The 17,571-nt window shown below is 44.9% G+C and overlaps 1 protein-coding gene across 1 annotated transcript in view; it reads left to right on the top strand.

Moving 5' to 3' along the window:
* Ano2 (anoctamin 2) overlaps positions 1 to 17,571 on the top strand; it is a 332,547-nt gene that overhangs the window by 274,119 nt on the left and 40,857 nt on the right. Inside the window, exons 16-19 of the mRNA XM_032906571.1 lie at positions 4,072 to 4,183; positions 6,904 to 6,961; positions 7,110 to 7,210; positions 15,645 to 15,796. Coding sequence (XP_032762462.1) covers positions 4,072 to 4,183; positions 6,904 to 6,961; positions 7,110 to 7,210; positions 15,645 to 15,796 — 423 coding nt within the window. The remainder of the gene's footprint in view (positions 1 to 4,071; positions 4,184 to 6,903; positions 6,962 to 7,109; positions 7,211 to 15,644; positions 15,797 to 17,571) is intronic.

Here is a 17,571-nt window from a genome sequence, read left to right as displayed (position 1 = left end):
TGTTTCATTGAGATGTAGAAGCCCCCATGACTTAGTTCACGTTCCCAGAGCTGTTTCATCGGATGTCTGGAGGGTAGTTTTCTGTCTGGGGATTCAAAGTTCTGAAATTCCTCCTCTAGGCGCTGTTGTATACTTTGTATGCGTCAGGTATTCCTGGGAGGTGAGGGATGTAAGAGTAAGACTTTGTGAGCAAATGATGTTAAAGGCAAGGCTGGGGAGTAACGTACTTTACCTCTAATTCCATCCTATGGGTCGTGTGACAGTGTTAACTGTCAAGTTTTCAGACTCTAGGGTCACCCAGGAGACCAGCATCTGAATAAGTCTGTGAAGGATTATCTTGATTGTGTTTGTTGAAATGTGAAGGACCACCCACTGTGGGTGGCACCATTCCCTGGATCATTTCACCCAGAACTTACTATGTAGACCTGGCATATCTCAAACTCATAGAGATTCTCTTGACTCTGCCTCCTGAGTGCTAGGATTAAGTATGTGTGTTATCATGTGCATATGTAATATATATATCAGGAATTCTCTTGTGCGCCACACAATATTGGTCTCTTAGGTGAGATGATTATTGCCATCACCATAACCACTGAGCCATTCCTCCAGTCCCAGAGGCTGTGTCTTGGTGCAACAGAGCAGACATTCTTGTGTGTCTTGTGTATCCATTTGACCCACGTTCCTGCTGACCTTCACACAGTTCCTGTCCACCCTGATGGTTTGCAATAACTCTACCTCTGGACATACTCTGGTTGTATACAATTCTACAGAAGGTGTCAGTGCCTCCATGGCCTACAATATTGTCTTAGTCACTGTCCTATTGCTGTGGGGAGACACTATGGCTAAAGCAACTTATAAAAGAAAGCACTGAATTGTGGGCTTGCTTCCGGTATTAAAGGATTGTCTATGATTATCCTGGTTGGAAGCAGAATGGACATGGAGCTAGAGTAGTAACTAGGAGAGGGAGAGGGAGAGAGAGAGAGAGAGAGAGAGAGAGAGAGAGAGAGAGAGAGAGAGAGAGAGAGAGACTGGACCTGATGTGGGCTTTAGAACCTCAAAGTCCATTCTTAGTGATGCACCTCCTCCCACAAGGCCACACCTTGTAATCCTTCCCAAACAATTTCACTGACTGGGGACCATGCATTCAAACATATAAGCCTATGTCATCAAACCACCACAGTCATCAACCTGTTATGGACACATTTATGCATATATCTTGCCTCCTTTTTCTTTCTCACAATCCCATCTTATCGTGTGTCCTCACAAAATATCTGTTCCCATCTTTTGGTGTTTAGAAATCTGTTAAGTATGTGTGGACATTCAGTGAAAGCCATATTATTGTTAAATTTTATTGGTTATTTTATTTATTTACATTTCAAATGTTATCCCCCTTCCCAGTTTCCCTTCCACAAATCTCCTATCCCCTCCTCCTTCACCCTGCTTCTTTGAGTGTGATCCCCCACCCATCTACCTATTCCTGCCTCAGTACCCTAGCATTCCCCTATGCTGGGTCATCGAGCCTCCACATGACCAAGGGGCTCCCTCCTATTGATGCCAGACAATGCCATCCTCTGCTATATATACAGCTGGAGCCATGGGTCCCTCCATGTGTATTCTTTGGTTGTTAATTTAGTCCCTGGAAGCTTTGGGGAGTCTAGTTAGTTGATGTTGTTGTTCTTCCTATGGGGTTGCAAACTCCTTCAGCTCCTTCAGTTCTTCCTCTAACTCCTCCACTGCGGTCCCCATGCTTAGTCCAATGGTTGGCTGTGTGCATCAGCATCTGTATTAGTCAGACTCTGGCACAGCCTCTCAGGGGACAGCTATACCAGGCTCCTGTCAGCAAGCACTTCTTGGCATAAGCAATAGTTTTTAAAGGGCATAGATAATAGGTAGTTAATATAGGAAGATATTAAACTCATGTAAGGAAACAGACAGAGGTGCCAACTGGAGACATCTGGAAAACCTTCTGGGAGGAGATTTAGCTTGAATGTTAAAGAATGCAAGGACTTGTACATGAGGAGAGAGGTCAGGGAAGGGCCTACCAGAGGAGAGAGCAGGGTCTCAGTTCAACTATCCTATGCAGAGTGTATACAAGCAAATTGGATGTGTCCTGTGTGTGGTCCTGGCACTATTCCCTGGGCTCAGCCTACTTTTGTACTTACATTTCTACATGATGCAAGGTTAGTCCTGACCCTTACGAGTGTGGTCATATGCTATGATTCTAATATCTGTGCTCCAATCCCCCAAATTTATTTGCCGAAATTCTGTCTTAGGGCTTCTATTGCTTTGATAAAACACCATGACTAAAAGCAACTAGTGGAGGAAGGGTTTATTTAGCTTACCCTTCCATATCACTGTTCATCACCAAAGGAAGTCAGAACAGGAACTCAGGCAGGGTAGGAACCTGGAGGCAGGAGCTGCTGCTGAGGCCACAGAAGATTGCTGCTTACTGGCTAGCTCATTGTGTCTTGCTGAGGCTGGCTTCTTACAGAACCCAGGACCACCAGCCCAAAGATGGTAGCACCCACAATGGAATAGGCCTTTCCCAGTCAATCACTAGTTAAGAAAAGACCTTAGAGGCTGTCCTACAACTTGATCATATGGAAGCATTTCCTTAATGGAGATTCCCTCCTCTGAGATGAATTTAACCTGTGTTAAGGTGACATACAACTATCCAGCACAAATCCTAAATCAACCAGGTGACAGTGTGAGGGGTGGGACATTTGAGAAGAGATGATTTAGGTCGTGAGGCAGAGGCTTCATACGTGAATTTATGAAAGAGGTTCCCAGAGATGACTGCCTCTCCACCACAGTGGGGCACAGCCATGAGGTGCCTTCTATGGAGAAGAAACAAGGCTCTTCTGGGAGGAGATTGAGCCTGGGTGTTGAAGAATTCAAGGACTCAGAGATGAGGAGAGGGTCAGGGAAGGGTACTGAGTAAGCCTTGATCTTGCCCTTCCAGTTTCTGGAATTTTCAGAAATAGGCTTCTGGTTGTTTTGTGATCTAACTAGTTGGTGATACTTTATTCAGCAGTACAGATGGATTAACAAGACCCTGTTCCCTCTGTCACCAAGTCATTTATTTGCCACAGTCTGTGGGATCTTTACCAAAGCATGCACACACTACTCCCAGGAGTCTCCCAGCATCCTCAGCCTTCGAGGGAACCAGAGAGGTTTTCACCCAATCTTCTCCAGCCTTGCTAAAGATGTTGACAAAGTTCTCTGCTGGGACGTGACAGAATACACTGGGGCTGTGACCTATGGGTTTGAGACATGAGCTCAGCCATGTTCTTCTCCGTACCTTTTTCTGGTGACCTTTTGTCATTTGAGTGGACAATCAGGAAGCCTCTCAGCCTCTCCTAGAACTTGCAGACAAATGCCTTGCTGGTAAAAACATTTCAGATGCCCTATTAGCTCTTTTTTAGTACAATTTTATGGAAATTATATACATGGAGGCTGGCTGACTTCCCTTGGATCAAGTAAGGGTAGGGGCTGGAGGCTCTCCCTGCTCAAGCTCTTCTCAGTGGAGTTCAGAATGACCCCAATGATTTGGAGGTCAGGACAGGGGCAGTAGGAAGACCAGGCAAAGATCTTATGCCTCTATGTAACCTCAGAGTATCTAGCAAACTGTTCAGCATCTCCCATATGAATTCATCCAGTTCTCCCGGGCTACACAGACAGGTCACTTATTTCTGCTCCAGAGTTGTAACTTGAGAGGCAGTGAGTCATGTCAGGGCTGGAGAGATGGTTTGACTCATCCATTCAGAGCACATACTGCTCTTGCAGACAACTGGAGTTTGGTTTCCAGCACCTACACCACATGGTTTACAAACTCTTGTACCTCCAGCTCCAAGAGATATAACGCTATCTTCTGCTCTCTGAATGTACATGCATTGCATTCACAGATGTGCAGGTGTCTTGCATACACACACACACACACACACACACACACACACATACACACACACACACACACACACACACACACACACACACACACACACTTAAAAATAAAGGAAAAGAAAAAGCGCCTCTCATTTCATTCTCATCGGCTTTGTTCTTCCCTTGCAGAGGTTCCGAAAACAGAACAGACTTTTGAAGAACGATTGATCCTCAAAGCTTTCTTGCTCAAGTTTGTCAATGCCTACTCTCCCATCTTCTATGTGGCCTTTTTCAAGGGGAGGTGAGTATAACAGTAGCACCTGTAGCAACTGACCCAATCCACTACTGAGGGTCCTCCATTATCAGGACAAGTAGGGTCATTCTGTCCCCATTGCGAGCCCCCATCCTCTCACCCTCTTCTTTTTCCTCAGCTGGGACGAGCCACTTCCCATCTGGTTATCCATGAAGAAATGAGTTTTTATCCTTAGAATCAAATATCCATGGCAACTACACAAGACTTTGAGCAAGGCCAAGAAGGGAGACCCTTAGAAGAGTTAGTGCTCTTGACCATGAAGCAGAAGAACACTATGTGTCTGGGCACAGGCTCTGTGGTCGCACAGTGCAGTTTGGTGCTGACTACATGGAGTTGATACAGGCTTCACAGATGAGAGGCGCAACCCTTCACAAGACTGCTCTCACCTCCTATACCAGCCAGATGCTGTGGGCCACTCAGGACATTTGCTGCTCGGACCCTCTGGCTATGAATTTCATAGCCCTCACTGCCTCCTCTATTAATTCTAGAATTTACCAGAATAACTCACAGGATTTGCAAATGTGAAAAACTCACTCTCACTGTCTTATTATGGTTAGAGGGGGAGGAATCAAAAAACAACAAACAGGAGTGCTCCCAGATGATGTCCCAGAGGGTCCTGATGCTGAAACACTCATGTCCTAGGGATTTATTAACCTCCTGGAACATCTATGTACTTCAACAAGCTCACGTGAGATCTCTTTGCTTAGGCGTATTTCATTAAATTGTGTGATTATACCATGAGACTAAGCTCAGACTCATGTCTCCTTCCCCCACTGAGGGCAGAATACTGTCCAATGGCAAAGCAGTCTGGCTAACCGGCTTGTCCCTGCCATCTCCTGTCCTCTTCCCGAATAATCGCACTAGTATAAATGTAGGCAATAGTTACAAGAGCCTACAATAAAAAAAAAAATGACGGTGCCCCTATCACCATGGAAATTCTAAGAACTTGGAGGCTCCTCCCAATGAGTAGTGACAAGGGAAGGGGCTGGGGGGTTCTTTCTGTTTGGTGTTGATTTTTGTTTTTCTTGACACAGAACATCACTATGAAGTCTAGGCTATCCACAAACTCACTATATAGCTCAGGCTTGACTTCAGGTTTTGGTCTTCTGGCCTCAGCCTCTTTTTTTAGATGTGTTTGTAACCCCCAAACACAAACCCTTTCAAGGACCTCTGCTTTTAGCTCTTGCGACATTACAGCAGCAAAGATACTGCACAAAATAATGAATATATACCTTCCTGGTATTTCTATCTAGATTTCATAGCCAAGGCAAATTGCCTTCACAAGGCATTGCAGACAAAATGTTCCGACTCTTGGATTTGTGATACACTGGACAGGGTAGTCTTGGTAACAGCACTACTCTAATCTATGATAAATGACACAGTAAAAAATATCTGAGAAGGATGGGTGGGCTGGGCATGAAGTACATCAGTACAGGACCCACCTAGCACATGCAAAGCTCTAGGTTCAAAACCTACCATGGGAAAGAAAGAAGGGAAAGGAAGAGAAGGGAAGGGAGGGGGAAGAAAAGGCTGCTATCATCAGAAAAGCAAGAAGACTTCATAAAAAAAGGTCTCGGTGGCATTGAGTGGACAAATGGAGTTGGATTGGTTTTGAATGGATACATAGAAAATGGATAAGCTGTGCACATTTCAAGGAAGTGGGACCTGTGGTTACCTGCCTGGCTCTGCAAATGGCTTTTGCCTCACCTTCTGCCACCTTCCCAGTCTCTACATTCAATTCAGAAGAGGAATAGGGGTGGGGGCGGCTGCTTCCCTCCCTTAGAATATCTTCAGTAGAAAGGCAAGATGCCTTCTTTTCTGAAGGAACGGCGCCTATGCCTTTAGCCGGACTCACCCTTGGCAAATCATAAGCCCTTACCAAAGAAAGAGCTACGATCCAGACTCAGTCCTTGATACCAGTGGAGGGAAAGGCACTTAGAAGTCTCTCTCTCTCTCTCTCTCTCTCTCTCTCTCTCTCTCTCTCTCTCTCTCTCTCTCTCACACACACACACACACACACACTCACACTCTCATACTCATTCATACTCACACATACACTCACACACACATGCATACACACCCACAATACACTCGCACTCAACATACTCATACACACACTCTCACACTTGTTTGTACTAACACATACACACTCATACACATACTCATACACACACTTGTTTGTACTAACGTATACACACTCATACACATACTCATACACACATTCTCACACTTGTTTGTACTAACGCATACACACTCATACACATGCTCATACACACTCACACTTGTTTGTACTAACGCATACACACTCATACACATGCTCATACACACACTCTCACACTTGTTTGTACTAACGCATACACACTCGTACACATGCTCATACACACACTCTCACCTTGCCCACACTCACAATCATACACACTCACACATGCACACCCACACAGCATCCCTGCCCCTCCACCACACTCTGCTCCATCCCTTCCTCAGCCCTCTCCCTGTGCCCAGAACCCCTAGCTGCTTGAGAACACAACCGTAAGTGTTATAGACATTACTAACAGATAGTGGGTGTGAACTGGCCTTGTGTGACTTGGGACCTCCCTAGCCAGTTCTTTCCACGAGGACACTGAGTGACAGCTATTTCACACGGGCCGTGGGGTAAATGCTCCAGGAGCCTTGCTTCCTCTGACTCTTAGCACACATTTTTCTTTCAGGTTTGTGGGCAGACCTGGAAGCTACGTCTATGTATTCGACGGTTACCGCATGGAAGAGGCAAGTAGAGTCTCTGGCGTTCATGCTGGGCCTGCAGTTTGTAGGCTCCCTCACCCTAGCCCCTTTCTTATCTCACTGCAGTCTTATTCATTTTCCAGAGCCCGCAGGGTCTGACTGCTCCTGTCTCTCTCTCCTCTCCCTCCTGCAGTGCGCTCCGGGAGGCTGTCTCATGGAGCTGTGTATACAGCTCAGCATCATCATGTTGGGGAAGCAGCTGATCCAGAACAATATCTTTGAGATCGGAGTCCCGTAAGTGACGCTCAGTTCTCTGTCTCTTCTGCACAGACCAGATTCTCAGCACAGTTTTCATAACCTCTCCCCTTTGTGTATGATGTCACTGTCCACTCCCCTTCCTGCGTGCCAGCCACTGTCTTCGGTTTACTTTGTTTCCCTATCTGGGCTGAGATGTTTGGGGCTCAGAAAGGTCTACTACTTGCTCAAATATCCATAGAAATAAAGAGCAGAACTAAGGGATAACTTAGACCCCCAAAGGGCAAAGGATTTTTGATGTATTTGTTCTCCCATTGGGTAAGGAAGAGGGTACAGATAGGGTGGGAAGATGAATAGGAGGGTCTCATGCAGTCATTTAATAAACTCTGACAACAAAATGTGGACTCCAGGCTCTTAGGAGGGAAGGCAGGAATACCTGGTAAAACAAGGAAAAATCAAATTAGGTGTTCAAACACGGCAAATATCCTCTGTCTTTCCCTTCCAATCCTTTGGTGTTTTTCCTTTGCTTTGTATTGTATGTATGTATTTCTCTCTCTCTCTCTCTATATCTCTCTCTCTCTCTCTCTCTCTCTCTCTGTATATGTGTGTGTGTGTGTGTGTAGAGACTCTGTGTGTGTGTGTGTATGTGGTGTGTGTACGTATGTATGTATGTATGTTGTATGTTTGTAGGTGCAGATGTACATATGTGAGTGCATGTGGGATATACATACATGTAGGTGCATGTGGAGGTATACCAGTGTGGGAGTATATCTGGAGGTCAGGGGAAACATGTTTCTCAGAGGCTCTCCACCTTGTTTTTTGAGACAGAGTCTCACTGGCTTGGAACTCCCCAAGTAGGCTAGGGTGGCTTGCTGGCAAGTGTTAGGAATCTGCTTGTCTTATCTTCCCCATGTGCTTTCACTAGAGGCTACTGCGCTTGCCTTGTGAGGTCCGATCTGGGGATTGAACTCTGGTCTCATGCTTTATCAGCTGAGCTTCTACCCAGCCTTCCATTTTAGTTGTCTGTGATTTTTAAAGAGGAATCCACTTCGGAGCTATTTTTAGCTTGCCTAGTGTCACAGAGCTAGGGAGTGCCAGAGAGTGTCAGAGGTGGTAGCGATAAGTCTAACAGGCTGGGCTCGGTCTCCTGAACACTTACAAGGCTGCCCATTCTCTCTCTAGATACCTTACTCCGCACAGTCCTCTCAGATACAGTCCTCACAGGGGCAGTTCAAGATCCTGAGAGTCTGCCTCCCTGCTGGGGTTTTACCACACACACTATGCTTCCAAGAAATCTTCCAGGAAAAAAGCTGGTTAATCTCTTTCTTCCCAACTGAATTTGCATAGTTACTGCCCAAGATTCTTAATTGCAGGCCTTGGAACTCCCTTTGGCTAGTTTAAGCAGCAAAAGAAGCAATCGAAATATAAAGTGGCAACTAGAATATTCTTTAAGAGTCAGAGAATCAGGCCCTGAGCACCGTGGCCAAGGATGACTTTATCCACACATCACAAGACTTAAGAGAATGCCCCTGGTGCCACTTTTTGGCTCTTACACCTTAACTATGAAAGGGGAAATATATTGAAATGGCTCTCATCGTATTAGAGCTTAGATTTGGGTAAAAATTATTCTCCATATGAATGAGTACTCACTGTATAGTGCAAATGTCACCAGAATTTTGAAAGTCAATAGTCTAAGTGTCAAGATTCAACAGCAGCTGTGTTTCTTGTAGTGTGTGCCTGTATCACCATTGCCTCTCAGAGGTGATCTGTCATTATTTTCTTTAAGGAACCTGTTTTCTTCAGATACTTTTCTGAACAAACAGTACAGTCACTCTGGTCTCACCTCAAACATCTCATAGCTGACTCAGAAGTGCTACAAATGGAGGAGTAAAATCTCTAGGATGCAAGTCAAGGCCTTTGAGACATGAAGAGAGATGCCAATAGCAAGAGGTAGATCATTTTTCAAAAGTGGGAATGGCACCCAGTTCTGGGTTCATTGGATTGAATGGACTTAGTAGATAAAAATATAGGCCAACCTCTTTCTCCAAGAAAATGTCACACCAAAGCCATCTGCTTCCATGGAATTAGGAGATCTGTCACTCTTTAAAAGGTCCCTGGTTTGGGCTAGGGAGCTGCCTCAGCAGTCAAGGGCACTGAATGCTCTAGAGGTCAGGAGTTCAATTCCCATCAATCACACAGTGACTCACAGCCATCTGTAATGGGACCTGATGCCCTCTCCTGTCAGGCAAGCACACATGCAAATAGAGCACTCCTGTGTATAAATTTCATAAATAAAATAATTTAGACAGAAAAAAAGGGTTCCCTAGTAGGTGGGGCCACATCTGGGCTGGTGCTGCTGGGTTCTACAAGAAAGCAGGCTGAACAAGCCATGATGAGCAAGTCAGTAAGCAGTACCCCTCCATGGTCTCTGCATCAGCTCCTGCCTCTAGGTTCCTGCCATGCTTGAGTTTCTGTCCTGACTTCCGTTGACAATGAGCAGTGCTATAAGCTGAATAAACCCTTTCCTCCCAACTTGCTTTTTGGTGATTGTGTTTTGTTGCAACAATAGAAACCCTAACTAAGACAACCATCAAACTTCATTTGTTAGGCAGAACACTCAAAAACATTTTTCTGCTCACATCTTGGGACAACCTTATGTGGTACTTTTATGTTCTTTTTCTTAGCGGAGGATTGGTGGGAACATTAGTGTCTGAGTGGCCCGTCCTATCTCAACGAATAAATAAGCTTTTAATTATCAATAAGAATGGTACCTCGAGAAATTCAGGTCTTGAAGATTCATTCTATCCCTACTTTCTGACTACCAGTCATTCAGTGATAGTCAAATTAAAGCTGGAGAAACAGATGTATTTTGTTCTGTAAGCACATAACATCTTAGAGACAGCATTTGTTATGGACCAACATCCAGAGTACACACAGATGATGCTGAAGCCACATCTGGTCCTTTTGAAGCTACGCAACTAAGTTCTCTAGCGCAGCTGCCAAGGGAAGTCTTCATGTACATCGAACATCTGGAGAAGACACCTGTTTTTGTAAGGCATTGCTGTTTCCTTCTGGTTGGAACTGTGGACAGCTTATAGGCACATAATGCCCATGTTTCCCTTTCTGAACATCTTATCTACCACCTAGCACATTATTTCTGAATTCATAAGCCTTTAAGAAGTTAAGAGAGACAACAACTCAGGCATATGTGTGACAATGTGTTGGCGTGTTCTCTGTCCATCAGCTCCATCAGATTCCTGACAGATGAAAAACACACATGCTGGCTTGCCTTTACAAATGAATTTTCTTGTTTATGTTTATTGCATATGTGTTTGAAAGTATGCTGCACTTTAATCAACTGCATAATAATTAACAAAGTTACATGCAGCTCCCTTCTCTAAGTCTTACTCTCTATGTCTCTTGATGAATAGGGTGTCTTTACAGTCATCTATGAGGTAGGTACCTTGCAAGCCTCAGACCCCAGGAACCTCTCTCCTGCTGAATGCAGGTTGTTTCTGCCTATTCCACGTGGAGGTCACTCTGCTTCAAAACATGCTTCCTCATTTTAGCTAGAGGCACCAGGGAGTGAACTCAGGGTCACATGGGTACCGGGCACATGACTGTTGAACTACATCCCAGCGTTATCATTTTAGTTTCCAGTCTGATTGAGAATATGCATGAGCACACGGCATGGTGACATAGGCAAGCTCTAGCTTGTGGCTCAGAGATTCTGCCACCAATGCCTAAAGTTCTTGATCATCCTACAGGTGGTGCTTTGAGCTTGGTCGGATGGAATCGTTATGTTTATGGTGAATGAATGTTATATTTACCACTCAAGATCATACTTGATAAGACCAAAATAAGAAACCAAAAACCTGGCAGTATCCTAATGTCGGGCATAGCTGGGAAATATTAAATAAGCAAATTTAAGAGGAATCTTTTCTATTCAAAAGAAAAATGACAGAGGGAAGGGTCATGTGAATTACAGGTCATACCCGATGACATTCAGTCCCTTCTGTAGAACAGAAATACAAAGGCCAACTGATCTGGATTTATTTGCAGGCTGTGCATTTACTCTCTGTGTAAACCTTAGGAAGTTATGGTAGGGTTGCCTCCACTATGTTGTACAATGAGAATAACGTGGGATAAATGCTCGCCTACCTAGAAAATATGGACAGCAGAAGAAGGAAGAACCATTTGAGGAAGTGTCATGGGCTTCCGCGGTTTTCGAGCATGTTCATGATCCTCACTGACAGCACTCTGCTCAGAAACACTGCCTTTCTTCTCTGCTCTTGGTCTGTGGGCCTTTGGTTCTCAGGTCATCTGTTTCTTACTCTACAGCCAATGTCCAACTTTTGCCCATAGGAATTAAGCAAGTCAATCTGACCAGCCAGATTTAACTATGGAAAACAGAAGCAAGTTGGGGGATTAAGTCAGTGGTCGCACCAAATAAGAATAATTGAGAAACCTCATAGTAACAGTAGAATAGGCAATGATTGTCTCTTTAGCTCGGCAACTGCTTCTAATAGTAATTCCCTAACATTCTTATATTGAAGAAATATTGGTCTTTATTAGTGGGTAAGATAGGTGACTATGATAGCTTCTCCCTGAAAAACTTCAGCATTCTCACTAGACTACGTGTGCATGCATTGCAGAAAGCAATACCACACTCCTTGAATGGTAGCACTGTTTTTCAGTCCTTGCTGACTCGTGACCAACTTGAAGTTTCTTCGCATGTTTACTCATGTGTTCATTTCCGTTTTGATTATTTCTAAGTGTGCACACTTAATCTTAGTCTCTAATATTGCCAAAGATGGACGATGAACACCCAGAAGTAAATTACCATGGAGAGCTAATAATGGTATGGAACAGCCAAAAAGTGAGCCATGGTTAGACAATTATTTCTTACCCATGCCTCTCAGCCCAGGGTCTGAATTCTCTTTGTTAAGAAAGACTTCCCCAGCACCCCAGCACCCCAGCACCAGTGTGGGCTTTCCTCCTTGACTGGAAATAATCAGAGACTGAATGAGAACAGAAAAGGAGATAAATACTTCCTCAATGTTGGGCTCTTCCCAAAGCCAAGTTAGAGATCAGCTAAAGGCATCCCATGAAGTCTACCTGTGCATGGAGCAGGTTCCCCGGATGCCACAAAGGAAGTCTTACACTCTGTCCAGGGGTCTACCAGGCAACTTTGATCCCCACCTTCATGGCAAGGCCAGGATCAGAAACCCCAAAGCTGAGCAAATGCTTCAAAGGGAAGAACTGAGACAGAGTGAGGAAGCCGGCTCTATAAGAAGTTCCACAACAATAGATTCTGCTTGTTTGGTCTGGCCTCAGACCTTGGCATGGTTGTGACAGATGCTTTTGAGTGAGAAGCCAGGTGGTCTAACACATCACTGCCTAGAGTGATGCTCACAAACAGTTGTTTCCATAAAAGGTTCATACATAGTGTCATGGAGTGACATAGCCTTAACTGTTTATCTATTAGTCGGGCTTTCCCTCACCTGAGATTGTCTCACCTTTCCAACAGGTGCCTGTGCAAAACAGAGTTTGGATCTAATAATGTTGTGCCCCTGAAATAGCACACCCATCACAACTCTGACACAATTGCATTTTGAATTTCCTTGTACACTGAAGCAAAAGGGCCTTTAATCATCCAGGTAGATTGTGTGTGTGTGTGTGTGTGTGTGTGTGTGTGTGTGTGTGTGTGTGTGTGTATGTGTGTGTAAAGAGAAATGCCAGTTTCTCCCCCTGCCTTGTTTTTGCTGATTTGGGAATTGGACCCCAGGCTTTATGTCTGTCACATAAGCACTGTACCCTGCTTTCCTGAACCCTGGTCTCTTACCCTTCTCTCCCTTTCCCTCCTCTCCTTTATTCCATACCTATGTTCTTTTTTCTTCCTCTCTCTCTCTCTCTCTCTCTCTCTCTCTCTCTCTTCTCTTCTCTCTCTCTCTTTCCTTTCTTGGACACAGAGTCTCACTGTGCAACCCGGGCTGCCCTTGACTTGTCACACTCTTACCTCAGTCTCCAGGTATTGGAGTCACAGGTGTGTCCCTAGAAAATGCCAGCTCTTCCACACATTAAAGCCTCCCCTGGGCACAGCTGGGGATAAGAAGAATAGAGAAATGAATCCTTCTACAGCAAATTTCTCTCCATCTTTATTCTTGCTAAAGTGCCTGGTCATATGCCCAAGTAACTGTCATACAGAAGTCTAATAGAATTTATAAACTCACCACTTTCCTGTATAGATTGATAAATTTAGCATAGCACCATTTCTCTTTGGAGACATCTCAGGAGGGCGTCTTCCTCAGATACTGTGAAGTTCTACTGGGAACCCAAGTCTGGGGAACAAACTGGAACTTCATCAGGAGCCAGGAAATGGCCAACGTGGGTCTGTAACTGTGTCATCGTCATCTTTGGCCCATGTAGGGATAGGCTCTGCCTGCTTCCTCAGTGAGGCCAACACCCAGCAGACATCTGTGGAACTGCCTGTAGCCCAGGTCCCTCAGCAGGAGGCCCCACAGATCACATGGTTTGGGTGCAAGTCCACAGAATCATGGAGCATTGGCAGTGGAAAAACTCAGAGACTTCCAGAGAGTTCCAGAGACTTGTCATTAAAAGAGGACATGAAAAAAAAAATAGCAGATGCAAGGGATGGGGTGAGGGTAACATCAAAGGAATTGTTTTAATGAGCGAATACATTGTAAGGTCAGATTCATAGTTTGATGTTTTCCAAAGCCCCATCTGTATGTTATACAATGTGCAGGATCCTTTCAAACCTCTGTCTGGAGAGACTTTCTTTATACATTTGGTTACTGGTTACTGATATGCAGAGGAAACTTCTGGAACTGACCAGCTCCTGAGAGCTATGTGTAAATTTATACAGCACCCCGTCTCCACCCTTCTCTGAACCAATCCACACTTCTAGGACTGGTGAAGTCCCTCCCTCTTCTTGCTTTGTCTCCTCTGCTGCACAGTCCCATAGTTGACCTTTCTGCTCCTGTGTCTGCTCTTTGTGCTTTAAAGGTCTCTGTCCCCTCTGGTCCTTAAGTTCTGAAGCTCCCAGCCCTGTTTGCTAACCTTATGCCTGCCCACAGTCACAGCCATGGCCAGGCCATCTGTGGCTCTTTCCATGACATCCTGGGGTCTCTCTCTGTCTAGGGCACAGATCAACCAGCTTTTGGCTCCATGCACAATACAGCTGTCTGCATGATGGTCTCACAAGTCCCCGTACCCAACTGTACTGGAGTTGTTTTAGGTATAAAGTCTCTCCAGTTCAGAAGTCATCCTTGCAATGGTATAAGGAGGTGGTCAATGAACTACCTGGGTCGCCTGGGTGGAGTCATTAGGGTGTCCCTGTTCCTTAAACACAGCTGTGACCCATCAGGCCCCAAGCCAATGGAATCTCTAATCCTGCTAACAGCCACGATTTTGACTTCTAGGCCTGACATGACTGCTGCACTCAGGGCAGCTTTGATTACCTGCACGAGATATTGGCTTTTGGTTTGGTACTGTGCATACAAATGTTAAATTCTGTACCCCAACATCTGGTTGCCATCTGATGAAAGAATTATCTTTGTCCTGTAAACCTTGCTCCCCAATTTAAAGTTAATTGGTTAATAAAAGGTTAGAGCCTGTGATTGGGCAGGAGAGAAAGACAAGACTTGAGGATCCGGTGAGGGGTAGAAGGGGAGACAAGAAGGAAAAAGAGAAGGGAGACAGAAGAGCAGGCCACCATGAGAGGAAATGGACCCTTGAGGATAGACTGATAGAGTGGAAATAACCCAGGTGAGACTCAAAGAGCAAGAAGTAGCAAGGGACATATGGGTAGGATGTAAGTTAGAATAGCTCGAAACCTACCCAATGTAGGCTTACAGCTTGTAAATAAGATACCAGGATTCTGTATCTTTTATATAGGCTAGCTAGGATAAATAATTCATTTACAAAAAGATCTGCATAAGATTTAGACTGCTGTTGCACTGGTGGATCTTGCAGGAGGTAGCTGTTGTGGGCTGCAGGGTTTGTAGTTGGGTGATATTGATGATAACCTTTCTCCTCTGGCATCATGCTGAGGGTGGCTCCTTTATTATCTCAATAAAAGATCTCCTCGGCTGGTTCAGGAATTACTTTCGGTTACCTGTACTTAGTCTCTTCCTCCTCCTCCTTCCTTCCTTCCTTCTTTTCTTTTTTCATTAATTCATTTATTTTACACTGATCACAGCCCCCTCCCTCCTCTCCTCTCAGACCCATGCTCTAAACCTCCTTCACAACTACTCCCTCCCCTTCTCCTCAGGGAAAGGAATGCCCCCACCCCCCATAGGTATCAACCAGCCAAGACACATCAAGTTACAGCCAGACTAAGCACATCCTCTTCCACTGGATGTATGTACTTAGTCTCTTTCCCCATTTCTTCTGCTGATATAATTCTGCTCCCCAGGGTCTACGTTGAGTGGCTACTCCATTTGTTTTGTAGGAAGCTCAAGAAACTCTTTCGGAAGCTGAAAGATGAGACAGAACCTGGAGAAAGTGACCCTGACCACTCAAAACGTCCAGAGCAGTGGGACCGACTACAGCCCAGAGCCTTTACTCCTGATAGGAATGAGAGCCCACTTCCTTCCTCTGATGGCAGGTTCAGTTTGGGGAGAGTCCTAGGCAGCCTCAGGTACCTACTGCCCCTTCAGGGGTCCCCAATCCCCTGATGTGATTGGGTCTCCCTGCCCTCTGTTAAAAAATGCTCTGCAGCTCTTCCCTGCAGTGACATGCTATACCATGCTGGGTAGGAAACAGGAAGTCTCTCATAGTTTCCAACAGGAAGATTAAAGCAGTCCCAGACACTGAGCCGGGGATCTCTGAAGGGGAGCACAGAAAGCCCACAGTGCTGAAGAGGGGCTGGGTATAATGGCACCTTTTCCACAAAGGTTGAGGGTGTTTAATGGGGTGAGAGGAAAATCCTAGCAGTAAAGCATCTGGCTGTTTTCCTTAATTGAGGAGGGCAGACGTGTGAGTCAGTGCAGCTGATAAATCCTGATTGGTTCACACATGGCTTAGAAGCCAGGAGTTTCCCAGTGTGTTTTCAGCTGCCTTTAACTCATGACCATGGCAGAATCACCCCTGTTTTCTATTGGCATGGATATTTGGTAGTCCCTATCACTTGGAACGAATGAGTTAATAGTACAGGATACCACAGACCAAGGGCTACAAGCTACAGAGGCTAGTCTTTTGGTCTGGCTCCTATTCTAACACTCTAATACAGTGTACACTTTCTTATGTCCTCTTGAAGCATTGTTTCATCAAGATACACAATTGCTCGTGTTAGTAGTTGCTTGAAAATATGTTTATCATCTATCTGATTATTGGTTCACTTTGACACATCACTTTCTGAAAGGAGTAGATCAATCTACCAAGCTGCAGGAGGTATGGGGACATAAGCTTTCACGGAGTACAAACCCCTCAGTACCTTGGAATCACGTGATATAGAAGAATTATCAATGCACAGTAAGCCCAGGCCTCTTGTGCCCTTTCCGTTCCAACCTCTTGAGCCAAATGTTCATTGCTAGCTTTGTTTTCTGAAATGCTCCTTCAGTGACGTCTTCCAAGCCAATCCCACTTTCTCTTGGGTGGCATCATTACCTATGTGTGTCTCTGCTTTGGCATTATGTCAGGTACCCACACGGATGGCATCTCACTGAGTTATTGCTCCCAGATTTGCTCCTCAGCAGACCCAGCCTATTAGGGTCTAAAGAGCAATGAGGAAGGGCTATTCAGATTTCCCCGACCCCCGAGCCCAGCATATTTCCTGGCATAACAGGCACTCAATGTATATAATAAACAGATTGGTGCCTAGCTGAAAGACTTAATGAGTATACTTGCTAGTTGCTGGGGGGTTTTGTTAACATAAAGAAGTTTGTTGCATTAACTTTAAGAGGCAAATACAAGTTCACTTTTAAATGTGGGCTTGGTGAAAGGTGGGCGTGAAGATTCTTTGCGACCGTTTCTCTTTCTACATATAAGGGTGAATTATAGACATTGGCTTCCTATGGTTTTATCAACAATAAGAGCAAAGAGCACACTCTGAGGAAGAATATTGACGAGCACTAACAGCTTCATCAGGTCAAGAGCTCATGTTGACAAGGCAAAGCAATTTATGCTAACAGTTTTGGGATGGGGGGCATTCTGTTACAGACTTGCGTTTAGTGGAGAAGCCTGAAGATCGACAAGTTCCCACCCCACACAGGAGGATGGGGAGGAATAATTGTAAAATCTTGGTCATTACCAGGACAATGTCTTTGCCAGTTCAAAATGGCATTGATACGATGTAATTAACAACTCTATTGATACTAAAATACTCTTGCTTGGAAGAGTATGTGAAGCTTATTTCTGCCATTTTGCTAAGCATGTCA

The sequence above is a fragment of the Rattus rattus genome, chromosome 6 (assembly GCF_011064425.1).
Source record: "Rattus rattus isolate New Zealand chromosome 6, Rrattus_CSIRO_v1, whole genome shotgun sequence".
NCBI classification, from domain to species: domain Eukaryota; kingdom Metazoa; phylum Chordata; class Mammalia; order Rodentia; family Muridae; genus Rattus; species Rattus rattus.
This window is presented reverse-complemented; position numbering and strand designations above follow the sequence as displayed.